This window comes from Lepidothrix coronata, unplaced genomic scaffold, assembly GCF_001604755.1.
Source record: "Lepidothrix coronata isolate B3197 unplaced genomic scaffold, Lepidothrix_coronata-1.0 Scaffold79, whole genome shotgun sequence".
In the NCBI taxonomy this organism is placed as follows: Eukaryota; Metazoa; Chordata; class Aves; order Passeriformes; family Pipridae; genus Lepidothrix; species Lepidothrix coronata.
The window spans coordinates 2,878,924-2,904,444 of NW_016690259.1; the positions used below are offsets into that span (position 1 = coordinate 2,878,924).

The window sequence follows — 25,521 nt, forward strand, 5'->3', positions numbered from 1 at the left end:
TTTCCCCACCTTCATGTCTGTCTTTGAAGAAAGATGTGTGATTTGTGAAGTAATGAAAGTATGTATCAGTTAATGAAAACTGCTATCCTGGCTTCATAGTGCACACTGGAATCGCTTCAGGATAAAGCTTCATATACCTGCATTATAGCAGGGGGAAAAAAAAAAGTAAATTTCAGAAGTCCAGTTTGCTGTGTGCACTGTAGAAGTATCATGTAGCAGTTAAATCAACCATTAGGGGTGACCTAATCTTGATTTCCTCCCCCCTACACACACGCGCGCACACACACACACACACACACACACACACACTCACTCTCAAGGAGTTGTGATTTTCACGCTGCTTGCATTCTTCCCACTTTTTAAAACCTGCATTAGAAATCGTCAGAATACCAACTTGCCCACCTTCCCTTCTTATTTTGTGTGCTTATTTTGGCACGGAGGGGGTCGTATATAAACCATTCTCTCCTCCTCCCTACACTGAACTGAAGTTCGGCTGCAGCAAAGCCCCTCGGGCCCCTTGTGCTGGTCACATCCAACAAATTTTATGGAGGTGAGCTTTGCACCACTACAATTTTTTTTTTTTTTCAGTTTCTAACACACAGGAAGACAAAACGTCTTAATTAAAAAAAAATAGAAAAAAAAAAGAAAAAATGTTTGACATTATTATTTTCTCTCCCACCGCAAACCAGGGAATCACAGCGCGAACGGTCGAGACCCACAAATTTACATATACACCTTTTTTTTTTTTTTAAATTTTTTTTTTAATTTTTTTTTTTTTTCGGTAAGAGAGGATTAGCAGCGGGTGCAGGACCGGGGGCAGCGCATCCTCCGCCCGCCGCGCCGCGCCGCGCAGCGCCGCGCCCGGGGCCCGCGGGGAGCGGGGGCACCGTCCCCTCTTGCCCCGCCGGGGCGCGCGTGTGTCGGTGCGTGTGCCCGCGCGTGTGCCCGCCCGCCGGGGCTGTGCGGGGGTGTGCGCGGGTGTCCCTGCCCGCCCGCGGGCGCGCCGGGAGCGCCGCCGCCGCTGCCCTTTGATCCCGGCGTTAGTGTTAGTTAGGGGCCGGCAGGAGCGCGGGGCGCAGCCCTCGGCACCGCCGCGCCAGCCCCCTCGCCCCGGCACGGCGCCCGCCCGCCCGCCGGGAAACACATCCCCGGCCGCTGAGGGATACTGCGACCGGGGACAAGCCAGGTGCACGACCGGGTTGCGGGGGGGGGGGGGGGGTTAGGGGGCGGGGGGGGGGGTAGGGGGGGTGGGGGGGAGAGGAAAAGAAAGAGAGAGAAGGGGGAGAGGGAGCCCTTCGCGGTGGCTCCGGGAAAACCGGCTTCAAGCCCCCTTTCCCCCGGCGAAGAGGGGAAAACCCGCCCCGGTTAGCAGCTCCCCCGGGGGCCCCGGCTTTGTGCCCGTCCGTGCCCCCCCCTCCCGGTCTTATTTGATCTCCCGTTAAACCAAGGAGGAGAATGTGAAAAAAGGGGGAAAATGCCCAGGAGGAAGCAGGAGCAGCCCAAGCGCCTCTCTTCACGTAAGTGCCCCCTCTTTTTGCCATTTTCTCCTTCCTCCTCTCCCCGTCTCCTTCCCCTCTGCAGCCGCCTCCGTCGTTTCGTGCTTTAGTTTAGGGTTACAGAGGTGAAACTGACAAAGACACAGCCTGGGTTATTCCTCTTTTAGGTCTGAGCTAAGGCAGCCATGTTGGTGATGAACAGCCTTGTGCCCTTTTAATTTTTCCTCTCTCTCCTTTCCCCCCTTCTTTCTTCGCGTCTCTCGCCCTTTCCTCCCTCTCCCTCCCCTCGCCCGTGATTGTGCATTTGTGCTGAGGGTGGGGGGGCGGGGGGGGGCGGTGTGGGTTTCTCTTTGGGGCCGGAGGGAGGGGGGGTCTGTTTTATTGGGGTGGGGAGGGGGGCTAAACACCGGAGGGGAGGGCGGCGAGAGGGGAAGCGGCTGCTGGCGTCTTGTGCGGAACCAGCCGAGAGGTCCGTCCCCGGCTAAAGGTTGCGGCGGGGCTGGGCGGCCCGGGAGCGGGGCGCAGGCGGGCAGCGGCCGCGGAGGGGGCCGGCGGGGGCACCCGCACCGACCCCGGGGCCACCCCGGAGGGGGCCGCGGCCGCCGGCGGCGGCGTGGGAGGGGGCGGCGGGGAGGCAGACCGTGGCAGGCGAGGTCCCTGCAGAGCAGGGAGAGGAGGCGGCGGCGGGCTCCGGGCTCCTCCTGGCCGCAGTGAAATGAAGGGTCAGGCGAACCAGGCGAGACTCAGGCTCCGGCGGCGCTGCCCCAGACGAGAGCAGCAGAGCACAGGGCTAAAGTGCATCCGATCCTCCGCCCGCGGGCACCCTCTGCGCTTACACACACACAGACACACACATACAGACACACACACATCCCCTGACACGGCTCACCCTGCCCTGCTGGCTCCCTCCTCCCTCCCTGCCTCTTTTCTCCCCTCTTTGCAAAACAGTTAACTTTTCTGCCGCTCGCTCTCCACCCTCTCCTCGTATTCAGCGCTCGGCAGCTATTGAGAGGGAGGCGGAGGGGAAGGGAAGAGACCTAAAAATACCCTGCCCCTGCGTGGCCCCAGGGCTGATTTAAGGAGAGCGGGGGGTGGATGGAGGGGTCATTTGTCTGTTTGTCTGTCCCCGGCACATCTGCTCGGAGCGTGCCTGCGGCCCTTCCGCGCCGTGCTCGGGGCAGGGCGAGGGCTGAGCCGCCGGTGCCGGAGCCGGGCTCGGTCACCGGGAGTTCACCGGGGCGGCTCCTGCCCCTGCCCGCGGGGCGCCGCTGCGGGCGGAGCGCGGCGCGTCCCCCGCCCCGCTCTGCGGGCGGAGGGGCCGGGGCAGCGCTCCCAGCGCCCTTCCAGCGCCGGGATGGGGGTGTCGGCGAGGGGGGGCGCCGGGCTGGGGGCGAGGGGGGGGGAGGCGGCACTTGCAGCCCCGCAGATATTTGTCACTCCTTTTCCTTTCCTCCCGAGTCGAGTCAAAAGGGCTTGAGTTGCGGTGGGCTTTGCTTGTGGGGGGGTTGATGTTTGGGTTTTTGGGCGGGGAGGTTATTCCCCCGTCTCCCCCCTCCCCATCCCTTCCTATTGCCGTTTGCCCCCGCGTAGCCCTTCGGCTGGGGAGCCGAGCCGGTAACGCCGATTCCCCGCGCAGAGCGCGGCTGGCACAGCTCGGCTGGGCTCGGCTGGGCTCGGCTCGGGGGGGGCAGCGGGAGCTCGGCGCCCGCCTCTGCAGCGCCCCGGCCCCGGCGCGGCGGGCGGGGGCAGGGGCCAAGCCCGGGCGCGCAGGGCCGTGCGCGGCCGTGGAGGGGCGGTGATGGGGCGGGAGGTGGGGGGGAACCGGCTCGGCAGGAGCCCCGCGGGGGCTCTCGGGGCGGGCGGAGGCGGCGGGGCCGCGCCGGGCTGGCGGCTGACCTTGCCCTCGCCCCCGCCCCGGCGCTGCCCTCCGCCCGCCCCTGGGGCTGACATCAAACCTGGGCTCCATCTTGGCTCGCCCGGGCGCGCCGCGGATGAGGCGGCGGAGGGGGCTCCGCTCGGCCCCGCGGCCCCGGCCCCGCGCTGCCCCCGCCGCGGGGTTGCGGCTGCGGCCGCCCGCGGCCCCGACCTCCTGACCGCCGCGCCGGGGGAAGCCACGGCTTTTTTTGGGCCGACGAACAATTGCCTTCATTGTGCGAATAGAGTTCGGCGTGTGTTGCTATTTTTTTTTTTTTTTTAAATTACACGGCCTAATCTGTACTTCTTTCGGATTGATTTTTTTAGTTCAGTTCACTGGAGGAGTTTGGGTGGGTTGTTTTTTTTTATTTCCTGGTGTGTGATACGCAAACACACCGTATGTCCCACGTGAACGCTACTTTTCGGTGGGATTTATTTATTTTAATTTCTTTTGCAACTGAATCAAAAAGCTGTTATTTGACAATAATAACACTTCAGGTCACTCAGAATAATGGTGTTCTAGATTCAGCAAATGCCTTGGAATTCAGTGTACAGATGCTGTAAATAGTGATTAGGGGTCTTACTTTGGGTTTTAGGGGGGTTTTTTGTGTTTTTTTGGGGGGCGGTTGTTGTTTTAGCAACATGTTGCTTTAATGGATGCTCAGTGTAAAAAACATTTTTATTCCACAGTTCTCGCTGGTTTTAGCAATACATTTCTTAGGGGGACAGAGTGCGTATTTCACCTTGAAGTATTAACAGTGGCAGAACTGTAAAGTGCACCACGGGCATCCCAAAAGAAGCTGGCTAACGCTGTGCTCAACCTTAACTCTGCCCCATTGAGGGCATTGCTGTTGTGATTCACTCCTGAGTTACGTGACAGGTTGCTGCTGGTTCGTGAATGGTCTCCAGTACACCTAAGCGATGTAGCACCTTACTGAAACTCCCTGTGATATTTTGGATTCTGTTGCAGTTGTTTGGGAAAATAAATAGTCAGATGTTGATACACAGAATAATTTACCAGTGTTACAGTGTAAATGAGCAAATGTAACTTGGTCTGGCAAGTCCTTGTCAACTCTAGTACAGCTTGAGTAGGAAGCTGTGTTCTCAGGATTTCTAGGCCTTAATTAGTTTCTTATAAATTGTTATGTACCCTGAAATGCACCTGAGGAACACTGTCAAGCTGCTTGCAGTGATAGTATGGAGCTGCTGGTGACCCAGACCCTGATTTTATACTTCTGTCCATTGACTTCACTGGACAGCCCTCATGTAAATTTAGAGGTAATTCCACATGAGAAGACTGCACTGCCAAAACACACACCATGGTGAAGAAGTCCTCTGTGCAAGAGTTTCCTAGAGATGTATGAGGCTGCTCCGAGAGTTTAGTTCATTTTCAAGGGAGTTGCTGGATACTGACGCTTCAGTGTTTGAAGGAAGAGAAGGATTGATATAATTAGATGCAATAATAGTGTGTTTTGGTGGCATCTGCTTAAAAGGGCAGAGTTAAGGTTGAGCTTTCAGTCATTGCAGTTGTTTACAACATAATTTAGTTTGGAAGGGTCCTTTAGAGGTCGTCTGGCCTAGCCCCCTGCTCAAAGCAGGGTGAACCTCAGGGTTCAGTCAGATGGATGGGCCCTTTGAGACTCCAATATTTACATGTATTGTAAGTGGAGTTTTCATGTGTAAAGAAGTCAGTTTTGGGGGACTGTTTAGCCACATATGGCAGCAGAATGTCCTCACTCACACTCTGTGAAATAAAAAGGAAAGTGCATCCTTCTTAATTTAAGATACAAAGGAATGAGGAAAGGATTTTAGGAGTTCCTGGAGAGACAATGGCTCATTCATATCCGAACTAAATACTACAGCAGTGTAGACTCAGTTTAAAATGACAGAGTTAGGTCTATAACTTACAAGTTTGCCCAGTACACATTTGTCCTATGATTATTTTTGGACGTGACTACCTTGGACAAGTCAATTCATTTGCACTGGAATGTTTAAAGGAATTTTGCTCATTCCTGTGTGTACGTGTGTTGGTTTTCCCCTCCCATTCAGCCACTTCAGCACTTAAATACTTGTTTCTCATTTATTGAGTTAGCATAAGAATCTTTAAAAATACATGTATAAATACAACTTTACCCTGTTTTTATTCTCCTTGTTGCTTCACTTTCCATTCTACCTCAGACTATTATTTTCTTTACTGAAAATTCCTGAAAGTCTGTTACCTTTGAACTGCTCCATGTGACTTGAAAGAGCTCAGCCTGAAAAGTAGAAGTTTTGGGAAGTCTTGAGGCACTCGAGTAAATGTTTAAGATCTAGATCACTACATTGCCTTAAGTGTAGCAATCGATACTCCTTGGGGTTTGATTCTGTCTGGGAGGCTTGTCAGCAATGCAATTTGTGAATGAATGCCACAATTCTATTTATTCAGATCTTGCATTTGTTACAGAGTAGCAGATGCTACACTGAGAAGTTTGAACTCCTGCTAGTTTCTGAGGAATGCTTTTAATGTAGGACAAACTGCAGTGGAATTTTCTGTTAGATTTATTTTGTTAAAGAAGGAGATGTGGAATTGATACAACATTAGTTTCAATATCAAAAGCTAGATAAGTGATAATAAGGGGGCATAACTCTTCTTGCTTTCGTGGTCAGGTACAGTGTTAGATGTTCCAGATACCCTGTTGAAGTGTTAGCTCTTTCTATACAGTAAAAAACCACTTGAACTCTGTGAAGCTTTTTATTATATTGGTTTTTTATTGCTCGATTATATCATCAGAGGACAAAGAAAATACTGTCAAACAAGTAAATTAATAGTGATTTAGAGCTTCCTTCTTTTTTATTTCTGTAGCTTGCTTCATTTGATACTTTCTGATAGCAAGAGAGGAAGTGTGTTGGATAGGTTTTTCAAAAGACTTCCCAATGTCAGGAAAGCCTTTACTGTCATTTAGCATTAAAGAGTTGCCTCCAAGACAAAATACTTTTGCCAAGAACAGGAATCTTTCTCTTTTAAATGATTTTATTACTTTACTAGCACACATTGCATGTGTAAGGGGAAGTTTTTATTTGTTCTTCTAACATATTTACTATTTTTAACCTCTTAACCACTGCAGGGATCATGATCTAGCACATAGTCGACAAGAGGATCCATGTAGGGAGAATTATTGTTATTAGTAGTATGATTAGGTTAATAAGACCTCTCAAATAAACAGCAGCCTTTTGGTGGATTGAGTAACATCCCCATTATTCCATCTGAGGATACTGTTCTTATTTTGTCCCTGTTGTGCTAGTGAAGTTGTCCCAAACGTCTCAGAAATACCTTCTCCCTTCATGGTGATCCTGTCTGATGTGTAAAGTCTCTGTCTCCTTAAATTTGCTTGTCAATTTTCTTTTTTGTTACACAAACTAAGTCAGTCTTATAAGAATCATTCAGTCATAAATGTCTACAGCAAATCAATGGTAGACTATGTTTTAGTGTTGTCTGATAGTACAAAATATAAATAAATCACACTGGAGTATAGATTGGACCACCGAAAAGTCAGTGTTGTGCTTATTAAACTAGTTTAGTCTTTAGGTTCTTACGAATTAGATTTTAGAGAGGATAGGGGTGCCAAAGATTTAAACCAAAACTGCAAACTTTTTAGTTGACCAAACAGGAAAACCTGCAGGTAGAGCAGTGGAATGGGAAATGTAGGAACATGCAGACAGAAAGAATTTTTACTTTTAAAATGGATGAAGAAGAGTATGACTTAATCTTTGTAACAGAGGAATTGTTGCCTTTTTCATATGTAAGAAGGCAGGAGTAGGAGGAATTAAGTTTAGAAAAAAAAGAAGGAAGAAGAGGAGCCAGGAGGAGCTGGCTGTTCAAAGTGAAGTATTAGTAATTTCCTATAATTTAATCAGACCAGATCCCAGAGCAAGATAATGAGAGCATGACCTACAAAAGAGGACTTTTTGGAAGTTAAAAGGTTTTCTAACATGAAGCATCACAAGGCATGTGATTTGTCATGAAGCACTGTATAGAGGACTCTTTTTTTTCTTTCACATTGCAAAGAAATCATGATACAGACATAAGTTCAGATGGTTAGGAAATGCTAATATGGGTTGTGCCTGGAATCCTTTTACTGTTACAGCTGTTAAAGTGCTCCAGAGTGATGCTTGAAGAGTGTATCTTCTCAATAATATTTTGTCTTCACTTCTAGTACACCATTTTTTGTTGCCTAGTTTGCCATTCATGGTATTTGTATCATTTGGGTTTATGCATACAAAACCCTTGAGGATGTATGAAGGCTAAAGTATCATGTGCCTTACAAAAATAATAATATGCAAGATATCTGGACTACAAAGTAACCAGCAGCATGTAATAGAATCCAGTTTTCACGGGGATGGGGGAGTTCTCTTCCTTTCTCTATCTTTCTGCTCCTCAAAGAAAAGTTTTATTTTTGTTCTACTTTAAGTGTTCTCTCTCAAGAACAATAAATGCTATGGGATGATATGGCCATGAAGGATAATAAATTGCATTGGGCTGAAGGAAAAAAAAAACAACCAACCTCTAAAAGGTGGATAATATCCCTTTCTCTAAGGATTTTCTTTTTAAAATGTTGATTCATACTTCTTTTGAAAGGATGCATGCTGCAGGGTTCAGGCGGCATTGATGGGTGCAACTATACACTGCATTGTGGCTACTTTAATGAAGGATTCAGCAGCTTGTAACCCATAAACTCACATGAGAGCTTGTCTTTTAGTTTTTCCTCTTCTCCAGACTAACTTAGGCTCACAATTATGGCAGTGTTATGCTCCCAAAACCAATTTCTCTTTTCCTCACATATCTTCAGTAGCATTTACATCCTGGTGTCCTCCTTGGTCTAGATGACAAATATTCTCAACCCGAACTTGTCAGCTTAGTAGTTAGCTCTGTTCCTTAAAATTTTTTCTTGCTTTTCAAGGGGTTTCCTTGTTTGTGGTGTAATTATACTGAGTAGTAGAATTCCAAGCTAAGCCTAACAGTAAGACAAGCCTGTTCCATTTTGCAGGTTAAAAATTCACATGGAGTACAAGTTTGGGTAATTTGGAATGACAAAAGAGTTATGGCTTTTGAGAAACATGCAGTAAAGGTAGAAAAACTGGGCTGCATAAATAATCCTTTTTCTTGTTGTTCTTTTCAGTACTTTGGCAACAGGATTGGAAGTAGAGGGGAAAGAGCTAGTAGTGCTGATAGCATAATAGATAGTTTTTATGCAAGACTGATGATTTAGTTGCTGTTTAAAATAAATTCCATTAAAAATTAAAGGGTTACCAAGTGGTAGAGGTCTTGTCATGAGTAGTATAATCAGCAGAAAATAAAATTAGGTTCCAAACATCTGCACTGTTTTGTTTCTTTTGTTAGGGATGCTCTCACTAGGGTAGAAATAAAATTTTTGAAGCAACTCAAAGCCAAACTGCTGTCATCATCCCTTTAAATTCTGCATGGTCCTACCTCTAGGGATTCCCTTTCTCAGGAAGGGCTTATAGCTCTTCTGGCCCTCATCTGGGGTTTACTGCCTGGATGTGGTTTCCCTCTATGGCGGGGCTTTCTGTGCAGGTACAAAGAATTCTTCCCTGCATGGTCCCAAGTTTTATCTGAAAGTTTCTCTAAGGGAGAAGATTTGGCACAAGCTTGCTTTAAAATTACAACTTCTTGTTCTGAATGAATGTTTTGGATGTATCATGAATATTGGTGCCTGTTAGATTTTGTAAGATGCTGTATCAGGGCAAGTAACTTTTAGGAAAATGCATTAAAACAACTGATGGTTTTAATAAGTGTGTATTTAACTTAATGAGTAATCCCCACGTGTGTCTTCAATGGACATTCTTTGCAAGCTTCTATACTTCACTTGACTTGTGTAGTCATACAAATAATTACTCATCTCAAAAATTAAAATACGAACACACAACACCAGCTGATCGTTACCTAGAGTGAAAAGTAAGGAACAGAGAGAGTGGCAGACAAGTGTATCTAGATAGCAGGTGGTGGTGTAGCTGTGTTTGCTTGCTTTCCTGAAGCACAGCCAGAGTCTCTCCCTTTATAAACCACTGTGCCAAGTCTAGACCTGGTAACTAACGACTGAGGACCCATTCCTTTATGTGTTTGGAGCAGAACTTCCTCTTATCTACCCCTGTATTTCTAGCACTTTGAGCCCGTGAAGAGCCCTTCTCAGGCACCAGTGTAAGCATAACAGCCTAGAGCTGCTCTAATTTCTGCTGCCCCCAGGCTCTCACCCTGCTCCTTGTTCTGGGAAGGAAAGGCTGACATAATCCTTTTGTCAATTCTGCGTTGCCAAAGGGAGTTCTTTGCACAGTGAATAACTCTGCAGGGGGCTCTTCTGCCCACCTTGAGGTACTTGAACATTGCCCATAACGCCTAAACAGACTTCATCATAATTGTTTATATTGTCTTCCTGCACAGTGCTGTGCCACATTGAGATAACAAAGCAAGCTCTAAATAAGCTACCTGGTGTATGGGAGGCCGTTATCACAGCAGTCTACCCAGGTTAATTCAGCTCTACTACTTGTGGGTATACTCAAGCTGGCTCAGGTATCACTACACAGCACTGCGTTATTTAGTAGAGACACGCTCTCATGAGAATCGGAGTTGTTGTCTTTGAAGGCATTTATTGGCCTGCACCAAAAAAAGTGTTGGTAAAGCTCACAAGAGTTTCCAGCCGAGAAATGCACTTTGGGAAAATAAAATCAAATCCCACTGCCATTGTCACACTTGTTTGTTTGTTCAGCAGAAAGAGCCAGGAATGGAATGGACATGAACGTGAAACTTCCACTTCGCTTCTAGCTATTCCTTTACGTCTGAATTTTAGGTGGATTTTTAGGCAGAATGTCAAAACAGGTTGCTGCCATTTATGCTGTGTCTGTGCCCTAAGTAGCCACAGCATTAGTTTCTTGTACCAGGAGCTTGGCACAGAATCCTAGATTTCTTTAAAATAAGATTTGAGGAATGCCTACTTCTTGTTCAGTGCTTGCATGTTAATTATGTGACCTCTGACTTCTTAATGTTGAAAGCTGAGGCAGTGCCTAAAACTGTGTGCCTGGAATTGAGGAGTGCCTGTTCCACATGGTCTGCTTCTGTGTGTTCGCCTACCACTAGGAGAAGCATCCTAATCCTCTCTTATTTGGCTTTGCTTGTTAACCCCAAGCAATCCTCTCAGGGACACAGAAAGCAGCTGTCTTTGGTAGCAAACACAGCACGACAAAACAAACACTTCTTGAAGCTTCCCTTAGATACGTTACCATAATATCATGCATGTGGGAGGAATTAGAAACACAGAGAATATAATTTGCCATGTTTTAATCTGACTTCAGGAGAGAGGGGAAAAAATTAAATTATAGGGAAGTAGATTCCCATGGCATTTACAGGAAGGAATAATTTCAGTATCTGAAACCTAAACCTTTTGTTTCTGAACCGGTTGGAAAGCTAATGAGCATCAGCACTTCAGGCAGAATATAATGGTAAATGAGGAGTACGTTATTTACCAAAAGTAGAGCAGAAGCTGCTTATAGCAAAAGTAAACAGAAACTAGTCAAAACTAGAAGAGATCTTAGTTAAAGCAGGTACCCTGGTCTGTTATTACCTGCTGTGGTTGAACATTGCCATACATACAGTTTGTGAGCTCTTCCCTTTGCTTTGTGACCCCTTGATAGGAGTTGTAAACTCAATGGGGATAATTACAGGCACTGCTGATCTGAGGTTTCCCATGTTTTGGGTTTTTTTGCCAGCTACATATTAAGGTGACAGGGATTTCTAATTGACTTTATTTCTTTTAATTTATTGATCCCTGAAACAACTTTAATAAATGTGTTCTAAAGCAACACTTCCATATATTTTAAAAGTCCTTTCCTAAGAGTCAGTGTTTTGGGTGCTTACTGTGGGTTTTTCTCTTTCTGTATGTTAATAAAAGGTAAAGAAAGTTCACAGCATTTGCTTTCACACTACCTTTCTGAGTTCAGTATTTAGAATGATTTAAGATGACCTCACTGAGTTCCACTTAACATTATTTTTAAGACTGAACTTAATGTTTATTATCAGGAAAGGGCCATCTTTGCAGCTTTCCTTTGATCTCCCTTGTGCTGTTAGGGTAATGCAAATGTTACAGACGTTGCCTTGGCCTTCCCAGACCAGCATTCTTATTGCATGGGAGTGGGGGATGTTTCTAGGAGAGAAATAATACTGTTGTTTCATACATCTTCATAGCACTAAAACTTAGAATAGCCTATGAATCAGAGATGGAAAGAGTTAGAGATGAAGCCATGGCTGGAACGCATTCAGATCTAGTTATTGCTGGTTAACAGCCATTTCCAGCTGCTGTTGGTAAGCCAGTGTCCAGGCTCTGTCGAGGTCAGAAAACACAAGGGAGAATCAGAGCGCATCCTTTGCCAAATACTCACATGCCACACAGGAGAGAACGTGGCCCTACACATAAACTGAAGTGTTTGGATTATTGAATATGTAGCAGTAGTGATTCTTCCCAATCGAGCGGAATGAAATGCTTTTGCTGGAATGCCACTGGGAGCGTTGGGAAGGCGAGATGTCTTATTCATGCTCAGAGAAGGAAATAATGAGCTAACCAAAAAAGTCAGAGTATGCATAGGTCAGAGTGTACAACACATCATCTCATCAAGGTAGGCAAATATAACCAGTTCTTTGACAGTTTTTCAAGCTCTAATATGTCCTTTATATGGAGAGAAGACAGCCAGATTCCTGCAGGAATAAAGAGGCAGAGATAGAGATGCTGTGCTCGTCTTCCTTCCTTAGAAGCTACCTGGGTTAACTTTGTGCTGGAGAGGTGAAAACCACCCTTTGGCCAGCAAGAATTTTTCTCATGCTGTTTTACTGGTGCTGTGAGCTGTATCTGTGTTCAAACAGTTTTTGGGTCCAAGAGCTCTAGACTGCTATGACAGAGCTGTTGGGCTTATATGATGATTGTGGGGATATCTGGAGTCTTGGCAGCGTAGCTTACAGACATGAGATCTGGCATTTTGAGTGCTTGTTTGGTTGGTTGGTTTTCGTTTTTTTTCCTTGTGGCTCAACAGGAAGTTTTCTTTAGAGAATCTTCACACCTATCAGCAGAACTTCACACACAGCCTTTTTCAGCTTTAATCCTTGTGTAGGACTACTACACGGATGAGGACTAATTTTCTTCTGTCTCTCTGCCTATTTCTTCAAAACCACTTGTGGTGTAATCACTGCTTTTATCACTGATGATTTTTCTCTTTTTCACCTGTTGCCAGTCAATATTTATGATAAGTTTTCTATACCAGCTGAAGAAGATTGGTCAGGAAAGGTAGGAAAGTGGAGAAATAGTAATTTTTCATTTTGTTAATATCAGTGCTTTATCAGTGTCACTCCCTGAAGACTACTGGCGGTTTCAGAAGTTAATAGAATGAGAAGTTATTTGGAACTGGTTCAAGAGAAGACACAGCATGCCTTTAAGCACTGGAGAGAAGAGGAAAAGTGAAGGTTGCCATTTGTATTATCCTCAACATTGATGGCCTGGCTCAGGAAATTAGAGACAGTAGTCATGGAGAAAGCAGCTCAAAAATACCATGTTCTTCTGTAGGGCTTCTGATTGCTCTTTCAACTGAATGTCTCCTGAAATTCTCTTTTCTACAGTAGTACTTAGACATCAGGAAGTAGTTAGACATCAGAAAGAGACAAGGAAATATTGTTTCCTCCACCTTTGTTGGTTATGTATATTGCATAGGAGTATGAGCCGGGGATTCAGCCTGCTGTCCTGGGCACGTGTGACCCAACAGAAAAATAGTTTCAGCCTGAAACAGAGCCTGTATTCTAATTAGGTCCTGTAGGAAAGATACACCTAGCAGTTTCTCGAGAAAACTGAGGTAATAGTTATTGAGGTTGTTTGAGCATCTGTAGAGCAGTTTTCCCTCAGGATGATGCTACAGGGGGAACAGAAGTAAGTAGGGAGAAAGTTGGAAAGCATGCTCCTTGAAATGACTGGATGTGTTCTGGTGCTGCTGTATGTTTTTGCAGCGCTGCTGAAAACTTCTAATAGAGCTTTTCTCAAGTGTTGGAGCTATGCTAGGCTTACATTAGTCTGCCTCTGTACAAACCCTGGTGGGAGTTTACCACCTCTCAATTCCAAACTTCGACTATGCCTTTGAAGAGATACAGGAAAACAGATCTATTGCATGGTCCATTGTGTTTAATAACTTCTGTGTGTAGAGGAAGAAGAATGATATATAATTGTACTTCTGGTTTCAGTATCTGTATTAGGTATTTTCTCCTGTTCTGGAAATCTCTTACTCTTATCAGTGAGAGAGGAAGCATGGAAAGTGAAATTTTACCTGAGCTCACATGCACCTACCTTGCCGTAGATTTAATATTCCATTTTTAGCCCAGATCAGGTCACTGGCAAGGATGATAGCCTGTGGTTTTTCCACACTCTCCTGCCACCTGCGAGCATTGGACTGTTCTTTAGATTCCCACCAGGAACACTGAAGCAGCTCTGCCTTGAAGATAAAGTCAGTCTTTAATAGTATTTGTTTGTCTTACCTTCCTCTGGTATATTAATGTTTTCTTCCTACTTTATAATGTGTAGGGAGCACGTGGCTTGGGGAGGAAGGTGGTTTGGACCTCATAGGAGATGCTGAGAGGAGACTGGGAACCTCATGCCCTGTGTACATGCTCAGCCATGCAAGGAGTAGCGATGGAGAGACAGCAGGTGCTGTTGCTGTGGCATTCAGGTGGGCTGAGGGAGCACCGAGGGTCGTACACAGAGCAAGAGTAAATGTGGAGACAGCAGCCTCAAATAGTGACAGCAAGGGAGCTTTATTTTCTGGAGCTATCACTTTGCTGTTTAGAAACCTTTTTTAAATAAGCCTGTTGTAATCTTGTTTATAGTAATTAAGGATTTGTTAGTAATTTAAATTGTTGGTTTTGGCAATGTGCAGGTCGTCTTCTCACACGTACTGGTAATGTCAGGTTGAAAACATTTATACAAGGATAAAAGTCAAGGAAGCAGGTAATTGACTGATTTATCAACCTTAGCAGACAATTTTTTCTGATACATGATGGTGGCTATGGTAAATTTACTCTGGATTGCCTAAGGGCATGATACTATATGGTGTGCACAACACACGAGGGCAGCTCTTTGAAATGAATGGGTGAAGGAGCGGGTAATCAGCCGGTGTGGTTTTGGTGCCTTGATTAGCCTCTTGGTCAATGGTTCGTCCTGTAGGAAAGTTGGGAATTGCTCTGCACAGCACAGCTCAGAACATAGGTGATTGTGGCTTTTTTCTGGAGCTTTTAGATCAATTTTAGTCTTTCAGGTAATGAGAACTTCTTGTATACTTATGGTCATCCCGAAGCCATAATAATGAATTACAGTAGTGATCAGTAAGTTATTTTCATTGCAAATTGTTTGTATGCAACAAAGCATACATTTTTGAATACTTTTCTCACTTTTTTTGCCGGCTGAATTGACACTTGCAGCTTCTCATCCACTTCCTTTCCAACTGTAAGGGTTACTAAAATCACGTTGCTGTGGTGACCCTGTCAGTTTTGAATGACTAACCACAATAAAACGAGTTGCATGTATTGAGGGTTAATCAGTGTTACAGTAATCTACAGCATAAACTTTATTCTTGGCTGCTGTAAATTGTGAGGAGTATTTGAGGATTTCCATGCCTCCTTTTTTACTGTTGGGGTTGTGACTGCCGAGGCTTGCAGTGCACTTCAGTGAATGAAGATGTGTTTTGTTGCAGTAAAGAGTTGCGACAGCTATCACTGCAACCAGTTCTGGGGAGGTGGCAGGTCAGGTGCAGGCCTTAATTAAGATGAATTGTTTGCTGATGAAGGCACTCAGTAAGAGTAGGCAGTTTATAGACGTAGCTCAAGACCAGAGAACACAGGTATGCAAAACACCAATTTTGTTACCAAGTTAAATGAAGATTAATAAGCAAAGCTTTCCCACATTTTTTGATACCTAGATCATACAAAATGTGATGTAAAAACCTGTACTATTCATAATTACTTCAGTTTTGGTATGGAGGTTTCTTTTCTTGGGTAGATCTTGCTGCATAAAAGCGATACCGTTAAGGGTGCTTCTCCCAGTTTTCCTCCAGTGCTTGCCAAAGCTTTGTGGATACCACTGGCAGCCAAGAAGAATATAATCACTTTAAAATACCTTGAGCCATGGAGTCAATAAATAGATTCTCTAAGCATGTCTTATACTTACCCTTTGTTTTGGAGACTGATCATCACAGCACCAAAAAGCTTTGTAGGGTACGCAGAAAACTTCCTCTGGTCTTACTTGAGCCATTTGAGGGAGAGGCTTACCTCTCTGAAATGGATAAATTTCCTTTATTTCTGAGCCTTTTATTCCAGGTCATAGGTCAAGTTTTTGTCTAATTCCATAACCATTCACATTTGCCCACCTCTTTTCTTGAACTCCATTACATTTTAAGGGATGATAGTTGTAAAGAACTGAGGTTGTTGTTATGCTTTTTTTGTTTTAGATATATTAATAACATAATATGATCTTTCAATTTTCTCAAGCAGAACTGTCCAAGTGAATGGATCTTGTCTTCCATAACACCTCAACAGAACTGTATGATGATAGATTGAGAGTGTTGAGTTACTTCCTCGCTTGAGCTCATTCAGATTGTCTAATCTGATAATGGGTGTCCTTCCTTCTATCTCTTTTTTGTTTGTAAGTCAGGGATAATTGCAGCCTGTGATTTTGTCAGGGGAAAAAAAAAAAAGAAATTCTGTGTGTTGATGTCTTCTGCCTCAAATATACAATAGAAAACTATGACCGAGAACCAGACTACTACAAAGCACGTAGCCATTTGGAAATGAGTAACTGAGCCTCTGGTTTGCAAATAGACTATGTTTAAGATAAGGTAGTTTTGTGTTTCTGCTTAGAATTTCCTAATAGACACACTAGTTCTGTGTTCCATAAGCAACTTCTCAAAGAAGGTTTCATTAATGATCTGCCAAGGGAATAAAATCTCATTCATGGAGTTAAATGTTATTGAATGATGGCTTTAAAATATTATGGATTTCTATAGTGAACATTGGCATTCAAGTGATTATCTCCCAGAATAATTTGATCTAGCATGGAAACTAAATTTCCTTATTTAGGGATTTTGTGGTTGTAGCCAGCTTTTCCAAATTGTTAGCTTGAATTCTTTGGTGTTTCATTTCTAGTGAAGGCCCATGTTGGGAAATTTTAGGATGTTTTCCCTCCTTTGTGAGGTAGGCTGACATGATGGGTCTTGTCTCTGTTATGAGGAGATATGCTAAGGATAATGGAAGTCTTGAGAATGGTGTTTAGCTCTTCTTATTTTGGCGGTGCCAGCATCCCTGTTACCTTTTGTGATTTGATACTTTCCCATTGCAAAAGCCTATTGCCTTAGACATCTCTCCAGAGTGAAACAAATGAACAAGCAAAGTAAATTTTGGCTAGCTAAAAGTAATTTTAAGGAGGTTTTATAGTTCCTTATACCTAAGAAAAGGTAGACCTTCCAGTTGCTGTACGGAACTTAACACGTAAGTGAGCCCACAATAATAAATGTGCGCTGATGCAAATGATAAACTGCCATTCCAGGTGCAGGGAATCTCTCTGTGTAGACTGAGATAGTTCAATTTGAACCATCAAAGATTGTTAAAGCTGTTCCCCATTTCCACCAGAACTGTGGGAATAACAGTTGAACTCCTGAATATATAGTTTGTCCTCAAATTTATAATAATCTATGAGAGTATTAAACTGATATCATAGCTGGGTTTAAAAGACCAAGAGAAGCCTGAAATGCCTGATAAGGGACTTCAATCTGGCTCAGAAGTTGCTGTCTAAAAAAGTATTTGGTTTTATAGCAAATAGTTTATCATTCTCTCTGTTTACATTGGGCAGAAGAGGTGTATTCCTTTGAAATGTTAATGTACAGACTTCAGGTTTTCAGTTGGCCACATTCCTTTAGTGTATAAATCAGTCCGATCACTATCTTGTGCTTTACGAAACATGTGCCCAGCCTCAGCTGTAGGTTATTACAGGATATTCGTGAGGGCCTGTGGAAGAAACTTTCAATAAGTCTGTCTGTGGTATTTTGCTCAGTCTCCATAAAACTGTTACAAGAACATTGGTAACATAAAATATGTTTTGTAAGGAACATGATTTTCTATTGTTTTACTGACACTGTGTGTTTTATGAACCTGTCTTGGGGCTACTAGCCAGCCTTTGCAGCATAAGCTGGCTTTAGAAATATTTGTTTCTTCTGAAAACCTCAATCATAAAAATCAACTGTCTTTGTCTACCTTCTCTCCAGTTATTTGAGGTGTTGATCACAGAATCACAGAATGGGGAAGGTTGGAAGGGACCACAGTGGGTTATCTGGTCCAGCCGCCCTGCTCAAGCAGGGTCATCCCAGAGCACATGGCACAGGATTGTGTCCAGACAGTTCTTGAATATCTCCAGTGAGGGAGACTCCACAGCCTCTCTGGGCAATCTGTTCCAGTACATGGTCACCTACACAGTAAAGAAGTTCTTCCTCATATTCCAGTGGAACTTCCTGTGCATCAGTTTCTGCCTGTTGCCTCTTGTCTTATTGCTTGGCGCTGCTAAGAAAAGTCTGAGTCCATCCTCTTGGCACCCTCCCTTCATATAGTAGTATATATTGATGAGGGCCCCTCTCAGTTGTCTCTTCTCAAGGCTGAACAGGCCCAGCTCCCTCAGCCTTTCCTCCTATGAGATGCCCCAGTCTGTTCATCACCTTTGTAACCCTCCACTAGACCCAGTCCAAGAAATCCATGTCTCTCTTATCCCGAGGAGCACAAAACTGCACACAGTATTCCAGAAGCAACCTCACTAGGGCTGAGTAGAGTGGCAGGATTGCCTCCCTGGTGAACAAGTTGGGTCAAGACAGCTGATGAAAGCTTTTTGTGTAGGATGCTATTCTGTGGCATACCGCTTGAGAAATGGTCTTCAGAAGTATTCCCCTCCTCTAAAGCCATGTGTGTTCCATTCTGTTTCATGCACACACCACGAGTACTTCGAATCACTGAACCTCAAACTGTGGCAAAATCCAGCTATAACCAAGTCATTAGAAATTATAGTGAGGCAAATATTATACAGGTATTCTAATACACATATACTATTTATGTGTAACATTGTTATTTATTACTTTATAAGACATCCTGCTCTGCCCACCTACTTTTCATGGTTGCTGAGTACTGGGCCTCACTGTAAAGGTCTATAGAACTTTTCTTCTACCAGGAAGATGCTACCAGCCAATTCTAGAGAAGACGTTTTTTTAATTAGTATCAGAGTCTGTGGGGGCCAGCCCAGCTGCAGGTATCCCAGATAAGGCTTCTAAAGCAATCTAAAGCATCATATTGTGGCCATCCTGACTGCATGGGCCAACTCTTCCCTGAGAGGTGTAGTATGTTGTCAGGGTTTGGGATGGGAGAGAGAATCCTCTGGTGTTTTTCACTGACAAGACATGATATACTTTGCACCCCACAAGACCAGAGGAGATAGGTGGCTCAGATTATTCACTCCTCCTGTTTCCTCATTCCTGCCTCCTTTACATCAATTTTCTGATGATTTTTTGACAGTGAGTAGTTTTCTGCCAGATTAGTGAGTTGAAATTCTTAATTCTTGGCTCATCAAGCAGTCAAACAACAGAGCCAATCTAAGAGAGGGCACAGGACCACTTCTTCTCTCAGTCTTGAGCTTTTGATACCTCAGTATTCTCACTGTACTGTAAGGTGATGCCTGTTCCTTTGGTGCTTAAAATCTGAGTCCCAGTGGAAGCGACACTCCTCAAACACTAATCCCATTGCTACTAACTATAACCTCTTGTCTAGAACAGAAGAATAGGTAATCTTTCTTGGAGGCAATATGTCAAACGTCCATCGTTCTAGGAGTTATCTTTTGAACTTGTTTTGGGGGGAGATCAGAGTTGTTGTCACCTTAAGGCCCTATCTTGTGGTCTGTCAGCCAGCCCTGAGAATCTTCATCAAGTGGTGACAGCTCTCCTCAGGAGAAACCATGTACTTCTGTCCTCTTCCATGGATACTTGCTAGTAAAAGATGGATCTTTTTGGCAGCTAATGAAACCTACTTGACACATTTATTCTGGGCCTTGTGGCTGAAAGTAGAAGGCCACTGTCTCTGTTTCCCATCTACCATAAAATTCCTCTCCTTTGAGGGACAGGAAATAAAGACAGTTTTATGTTATCTGTGATAAGCATTTTCAGTAATCTGTCCTGATTCCCTTATTCCTTGGAAGAGTCCATCACACCTGAATTCTGCCTTTAAAAGGAAACTGAGATGCTGTACATTCATTTTGATATTCTATGACTGTCTAGCAGTTGACAAACCTGAATGCACGATACTTGTGCGCATTCAGTTGTTTGTGCACATAGGCAAAACATCTGGAAGAGTTCTAGTTACTGAAAGGTAATTAATGTTCTCTAATCTTGTTCATTTTGCAGTTGTCTTTCAAAAAAGCAGTACTAGAGAAATTGTTAGGTGAATATTCTGGGGCTTTCTTGTACATGGATTTTTTTCAAAGTCATTTAAGTTAGGGATAAAAGCAGAGAATATATGCCCTGTCTTTAAAAGCTGTGCCTTGCTTTTCTCCTCCCCTCCTTCCCTCCAGTTAGGAAAATTATTATCTTAGAAGATGTGGAGATGAAATACAGAGTCCTACCTAGGGCTTCTTTCCCTATCTAATTGTGTGAGTATTTTCACACAACTTAAACACAGGGGAGAAGGACAGAACAGAAGAGCTGTGGCTCTTTGGCAGTTCCTTCTTGCAGCCGTGCTGCTCTCTCTAGGTCAGCCTGCAGCAGAGAGATTTGGTTCAAGCACCAGCAACACTGCTAAACCATTTTGTGAGGAGGTCAAGAGTTGAACAGTCATCCCGTTGATAAGGGAGCGAGCCAGAAATTCCATTCAAAGAGGACAGTGACTTCCTGTGCTGCTTACCTATTATAGGTCACAGAAATCATGAAGGGAAAATGGGGGACCAAGGGCACTCTAGCACATGACTGTTTATATAACTGTGACTTTGAAGTTTTATTTGCTGCTGTAGATATATTAAAAGGAGTTAAGGCAGGCCTTTGTGTCTTTATTAAAATCATGATTTTCTAGTAAGCATCCCTGTGGGAAAATCAACATAGCTGCTGCACTGGATATACACTCTAATCAAATGTGGCTGTAAGTGCTTTTTAGAGGTGGAGGCTGTGGGGTGTTGGTGCACAGTGTGCCCAGCTTTTTGGAGGTAGTCCTACTACACACACATCTGCATGGTCTGAACAAAAGTTGTTCAGCCCAAAGAAATTACATGCACCATTTTTTATTTGAAATGCTTAAAGATCAGTCTGAATACCAAAAGAGTAGTTTGTAGGCAGGCAGCTAGACTCAGCAATTTATATAGGATACCACAGAATAGACTTCCCAGATACAACTGTCATTTTTGGACCTGTGCCTTCTGGTTTCTATAGTACCTGATTGTGAAATCAGCAAGGGTTTATGTGCAGCTGACAACCAGAGAAAATGTGAATTAGAAAGTGATGTGTTATTAGCAAGTGATCTCTTGTAATTATTTTTTACCATTGCTAAAGCGATGCACTTACACAGTGTAGATAATTTATCTGAAGGTATCTATTGTATTCAGTCTTTAGCTCCTTCATTCTTTTCTCCTGTGTGTTATCTGGTCTGCGCTAAATTCTGAGTGTGACACTTTTGTGGCTGATAGTCCTCATGAAAGGTGCTGTTTGCAGTTAGGACGTTGAGTTCCTCTCCTAATTTCATCCTGGAGCTTCTCCATTATGTCTTTTTCTTTCCTGGTTCCCCTGAAACTGTTCTGCCCAGGGTAACTAGCAACCAGTCTCTGGCAAATGTCAAGGCTTCTGTACCAGTGATACTTACTGGATTTGGCTGAAGTGAGGATCCTTCTGTATTCCAGTTCTAGAGGGTATAAGTTGGCTGACTGTTGCAGAGGTAAGATGGAGACATTGTGAGCCTGTGTTAAACTTGAATGTACACCCATCATGTGTCAGAAAACTTGTTTTATTTGGAGATGATGCTGATGGTAACAGTCATGATGGAACCTGGGCTACAGCACCTGTAAAGAGAGGGTATTCTGATATGGACTGCCAGGAGAGTGAATTTTAGCCTGTGGCTTGATTCCCTAATCCTCATTTGAGAGTTCTGAGAAAGCAACCAGGAAGGAATAGAACATGACAACCCATCCTGGAGGCCAAATATGAACATACCAGTTTACTATCTGTCTCACCTCTATCTTGTCCGTGACTAGTTAAAACCTGTTACAGTTGTCCATGCCTTCTTGGTCACTGACTGTTCTTTCTCTTCATTCATTCATTCCACTTTTCTTGCTGTCACTGATAAAAGTCACATGAGACTAAGTCCTAGGTTGCTCAAGTGTTGTCTCTGCCTTGGTTTTGATGCATTTGCCTATTTACTTGGCCTTAAACTGATTGCTCAGCCGAGTCAGTTGGTGTTTCCTGAGAACTCCTTTTGGATGGCTTACTGCTTCATTTAAGTTTAATGTGTTCTTTTAAATTCTTTAGGTATCTTTGCAGAGCTCCTCAGTTCCCTAGTGTAAACCTATCACTTAATCCAAGCTCTTTCAGTAGGCCTAGGTACAGTGTTTAGTATAAAATAATACAGAGGTGATTTGTGGTAAGTGTTAGAGATGGAATGATAGAGCTGTTGGGGCAGGAAATTAGGAAGATGACCTGTGGTCAAATAGACAGCAAATGCAATTGTAATTTTAAGTTTAGATTGACACAAACTTGAATGATGATATCTGAAATCCTTAAGTAGATGAAGACAATTAATATCAATAAATATGAGTTTTGGCTCTCCTGTATCTTTAAATCCTGATCCTGTAGACTCCCAGATTTTCCTTGAAATGTAACTGTTGAAAAAAGGGCAATTTTGCTTAATTTATCTCATCAGCAATTTTCCTGTGCGCATTTCTTTGAAATTATTCAACTTCTACCTACTTCTGTATTTGCTTTAATTTTCATTCTGTAATCCCATCATTACAGTTTCCATATGTTTCATATCACTGTAGCATATGGATTTCTGTATTGAAGTTCTTTAATTTACTCCTTACAGTCAATGATTAAAGTGGAATTTTGTCCCACTTAGCATGAAAATTCAGTCTCTTTGGGGTGGGTTCCTTAGCCGTAGCCTCTTCTCAGATAATTCCTGGTGGTCCAAATGGTGTTCTTTCCATCATGTTTTCACTGCCCGTGTCTGTTGCTCTGTGCCACAATTTGAAGGCTCTTCCCTTTTCTGTAGATCTAGCCTGCTACGTTCATATTTCTCCACTCCAAGACCTACAAAGTGGAGTTTGTGGATCATTTCACACTTGCCTCTTTCAGGAATGGCAGGTGTACATTACCTTGGGTAACAGTTAAAGTTTCCAGCATTTGAATTGGGTGGCTCAGTGTATAAATCAACAAACATGTTTGTCTTTTTCAGTTTTCAGATGTAAGTAGTTTGAGCAAGTTAATATTTACATTTCTATTGGCACCAGGGTCAGATTCTAATCAGCACTCTAAATAAAAGGGCACATGGTCACAAAGTGAAATAACACACTTTGGGATCAATAAGATTTGTCTGTCAGACTGATCTCTTGCAGAGGAAAATGAACTTCTCTGTATTTGATAACAAGCAGATGAGTTGGCAAGCAGGGGAAACTGGCACTTCTTCAAACAGTGCTTCTGCACACACTTGTGGCTTTGCCAGAGATGGATATTGGGCTACATCAGTGGCAGCAGTCACCCAACAGTACTTTGGTGCCTTTTGTCATTGCTGACAGGAGTGGAAAACACTTTTGTGAGGCTCCGGGGTGCTGTGTGATGTGATAGTCCTAAAGCATGCAGACATCTGTAACTTCCACTAGCCTCTGCCAGTGGCAAAAGGTTTGGGAAGCAGTTCTCCTTCCAGAACTGCTGTGGAAATCAGGAAAAAGCAGCATTTGCAAGTCTTGACTCTTGTATCATGTTGAGAAGAGGCAAGCTGTTGAGCAGTTCCTTGGTAAAAGCTGATGAGATTCCCAGCCAGGTCTTGTTCCAAAGGAAGTCAGTGAGAATTTGCCTCTAACTCTGAAGTACCTTTTCCTGCTTTACAACTTCCATGTTGTTTCTTACCCATGTTTAGCATTTCAAGCTGCAATAGAAATGAAATGCCAGTAGCTTAAAGTAATTCTGTAATAATGAACTGTAGTGTGTTTATGGTGGAGAGAAGAAATTTAAATGTGATATTACATTTCTATTCCTATCTTTCAAGGACTCTCACTGGAGCTCTATAGCTGTGTTCTGAGAAAAGGGAAAAACATGACATGCAGATCTTCTGCCACAGGTGTGAAATACAGCTGAAGTTTCTTGCCAGACATGTGGAGGTTGCCTCCTATTTCAGACAAACCTGGTCTGGGTGACCCATGAACCCTCTGTGTTGAGGGAAAGTTTCATATAATTTGAATTCATAAGGAAGCTGGTGGATTGGGCTGATTTCTCCTGGAGTTCTCAAGCATGTTCAAACTCACAGGCTCATAAGTCAATGTGAATTAAAATTCTGCCCTGAAGGCCTTGAATGGCAACTTCGCTTAGAAATTAAATTGCCAGGCTTCACCATTACGCTTCTAAATCAATTCACTGCTGTTTGAAAGGAGAGTTGACTGAGCTCATGATAAGACCCTGATGCTGGCTTTTTCAGCATTAACCTTACAGCCTTAAAATACAGTGGGCTTGATACTGCAGCAACTGGGAATTACTAAGAAGTGGAAAATTAGAACTGTGTCAGCAGTTAGAGGTCTGGTTTCTGGGCACAGAAAGAAACTGCACTGGTGAGGAAGAAAAGTATCCAGCTGGCTTTTGGGATAGTGATGCTGCAAAGGAAATTTGCCCTTTATTATAGAGACTGCATGGAGCCTTGAGAGGGCTTGAGTGGTTACAGGTAGATTAGCAACAGGAGAGGGAGCTCTCACTGCGTTCCCAAAGAGGAGGGAAATTCTGGGCTTGGGAGCAGGCCTTGATGAAGAGTCCTGCGCTCCTGCTGCTCCCTGTCAATACCATGTTGGCAGCTACTCTTTCATATAGGCAAGACCAGTGGAGAATGTGCTTGCCTGAAAAAAAAGGCAACCCTTGTCCTGTTCCCACATCTCTCCAGCTGTTCTTCCCCCCCCTTTGTACCATTAACTTAAAATACCACCTGTTCTTCAGCTACTGTGAGTGTTCTCTGAGATGTCAGCTTTAGAAAGGAGGGATAGTAATGTTCCACATATATTCTCACTATCTTTTGTAGTAGGAGCAAGAACTGGTGGAGGTGAGAATGAAGAATTCCTTTCCAGTGCAAGCAGAATGAGCAAAATTGAGATATTGGTAAAGTAGTGTCATTTAACTGGTATTTTAAAGACTGGTGGCAACTAGGAAGCTTATAAACACTAAGAAATTGAGGTACGTGGGAAGGAACAGAGAAGTTTGGGGGGTTAGTAAGCTGTAGATTTCTCTAAAACCAAAATCCGCCTCCTCTTGTGTTCATTTACACTTAAATATCTCTCAAACTAATGTTTGAATGGCTTTCTGAGTGAAGGGGAATGCAATTCTCCCTATTCGTGGATGGGAAGTAGAGACACAGAGAGTAGGTTTTGCAGGGGAGAGGAGGGATTGTGTCAACACAGACATGCAATGTTAGTGGTAGGAAGCAGGCTTGCCCTGGTTCAGAAGTGGTGTCAACTCTAGGTTGTGTCCCAGAGGATATGCCCTGCACTTGGTGTATCAGTTCAGATAAAGTGCCAGCAAGATGCTTTTCTGGCTTCCAGTCCAGAACTTGTTTGCATCTGGGATGAGTGAACAGATCTCTCATCTCAGTGCACCCAGCTGTACAGATATGTTCAAGTTACTTTTTAATGTTCACAGGGTGAAAAGTGAATACATTCAGTTCTCTTTTCACCTGCATAAGTGCTGGTTCAACTGATTAGCATCTATCTATATTGGAATGGACATGGTACTGGCCTTTATGCACATGTTATTGTAAATCTTGCTGTGCCTATGATGCTAACTTGGATAA

At 43.7% G+C, this 25,521-nt stretch overlaps 1 protein-coding gene across 2 annotated transcripts in view; it reads left to right on the forward strand.

The window, feature by feature from the left end:
* Positions 1–1,274: 1,274 nt before the first annotated feature.
* The window catches only part of ZNF827 (zinc finger protein 827), a 103,493-nt gene continuing 79,246 nt past the window's right edge, over positions 1,275–25,521 (forward strand). The window contains exon 1 of one of the 2 annotated variants that reach the window (XM_017820136.1): positions 1,275–1,517. In XM_017820136.1, coding sequence (XP_017675625.1) covers positions 1,475–1,517 — 43 coding nt within the window. In that variant the 5' untranslated portion in view covers positions 1,275–1,474. The remainder of the gene's footprint in view (positions 1,518–25,521) is intronic. The other variant, XM_017820137.1, reaches the window with a different exon arrangement.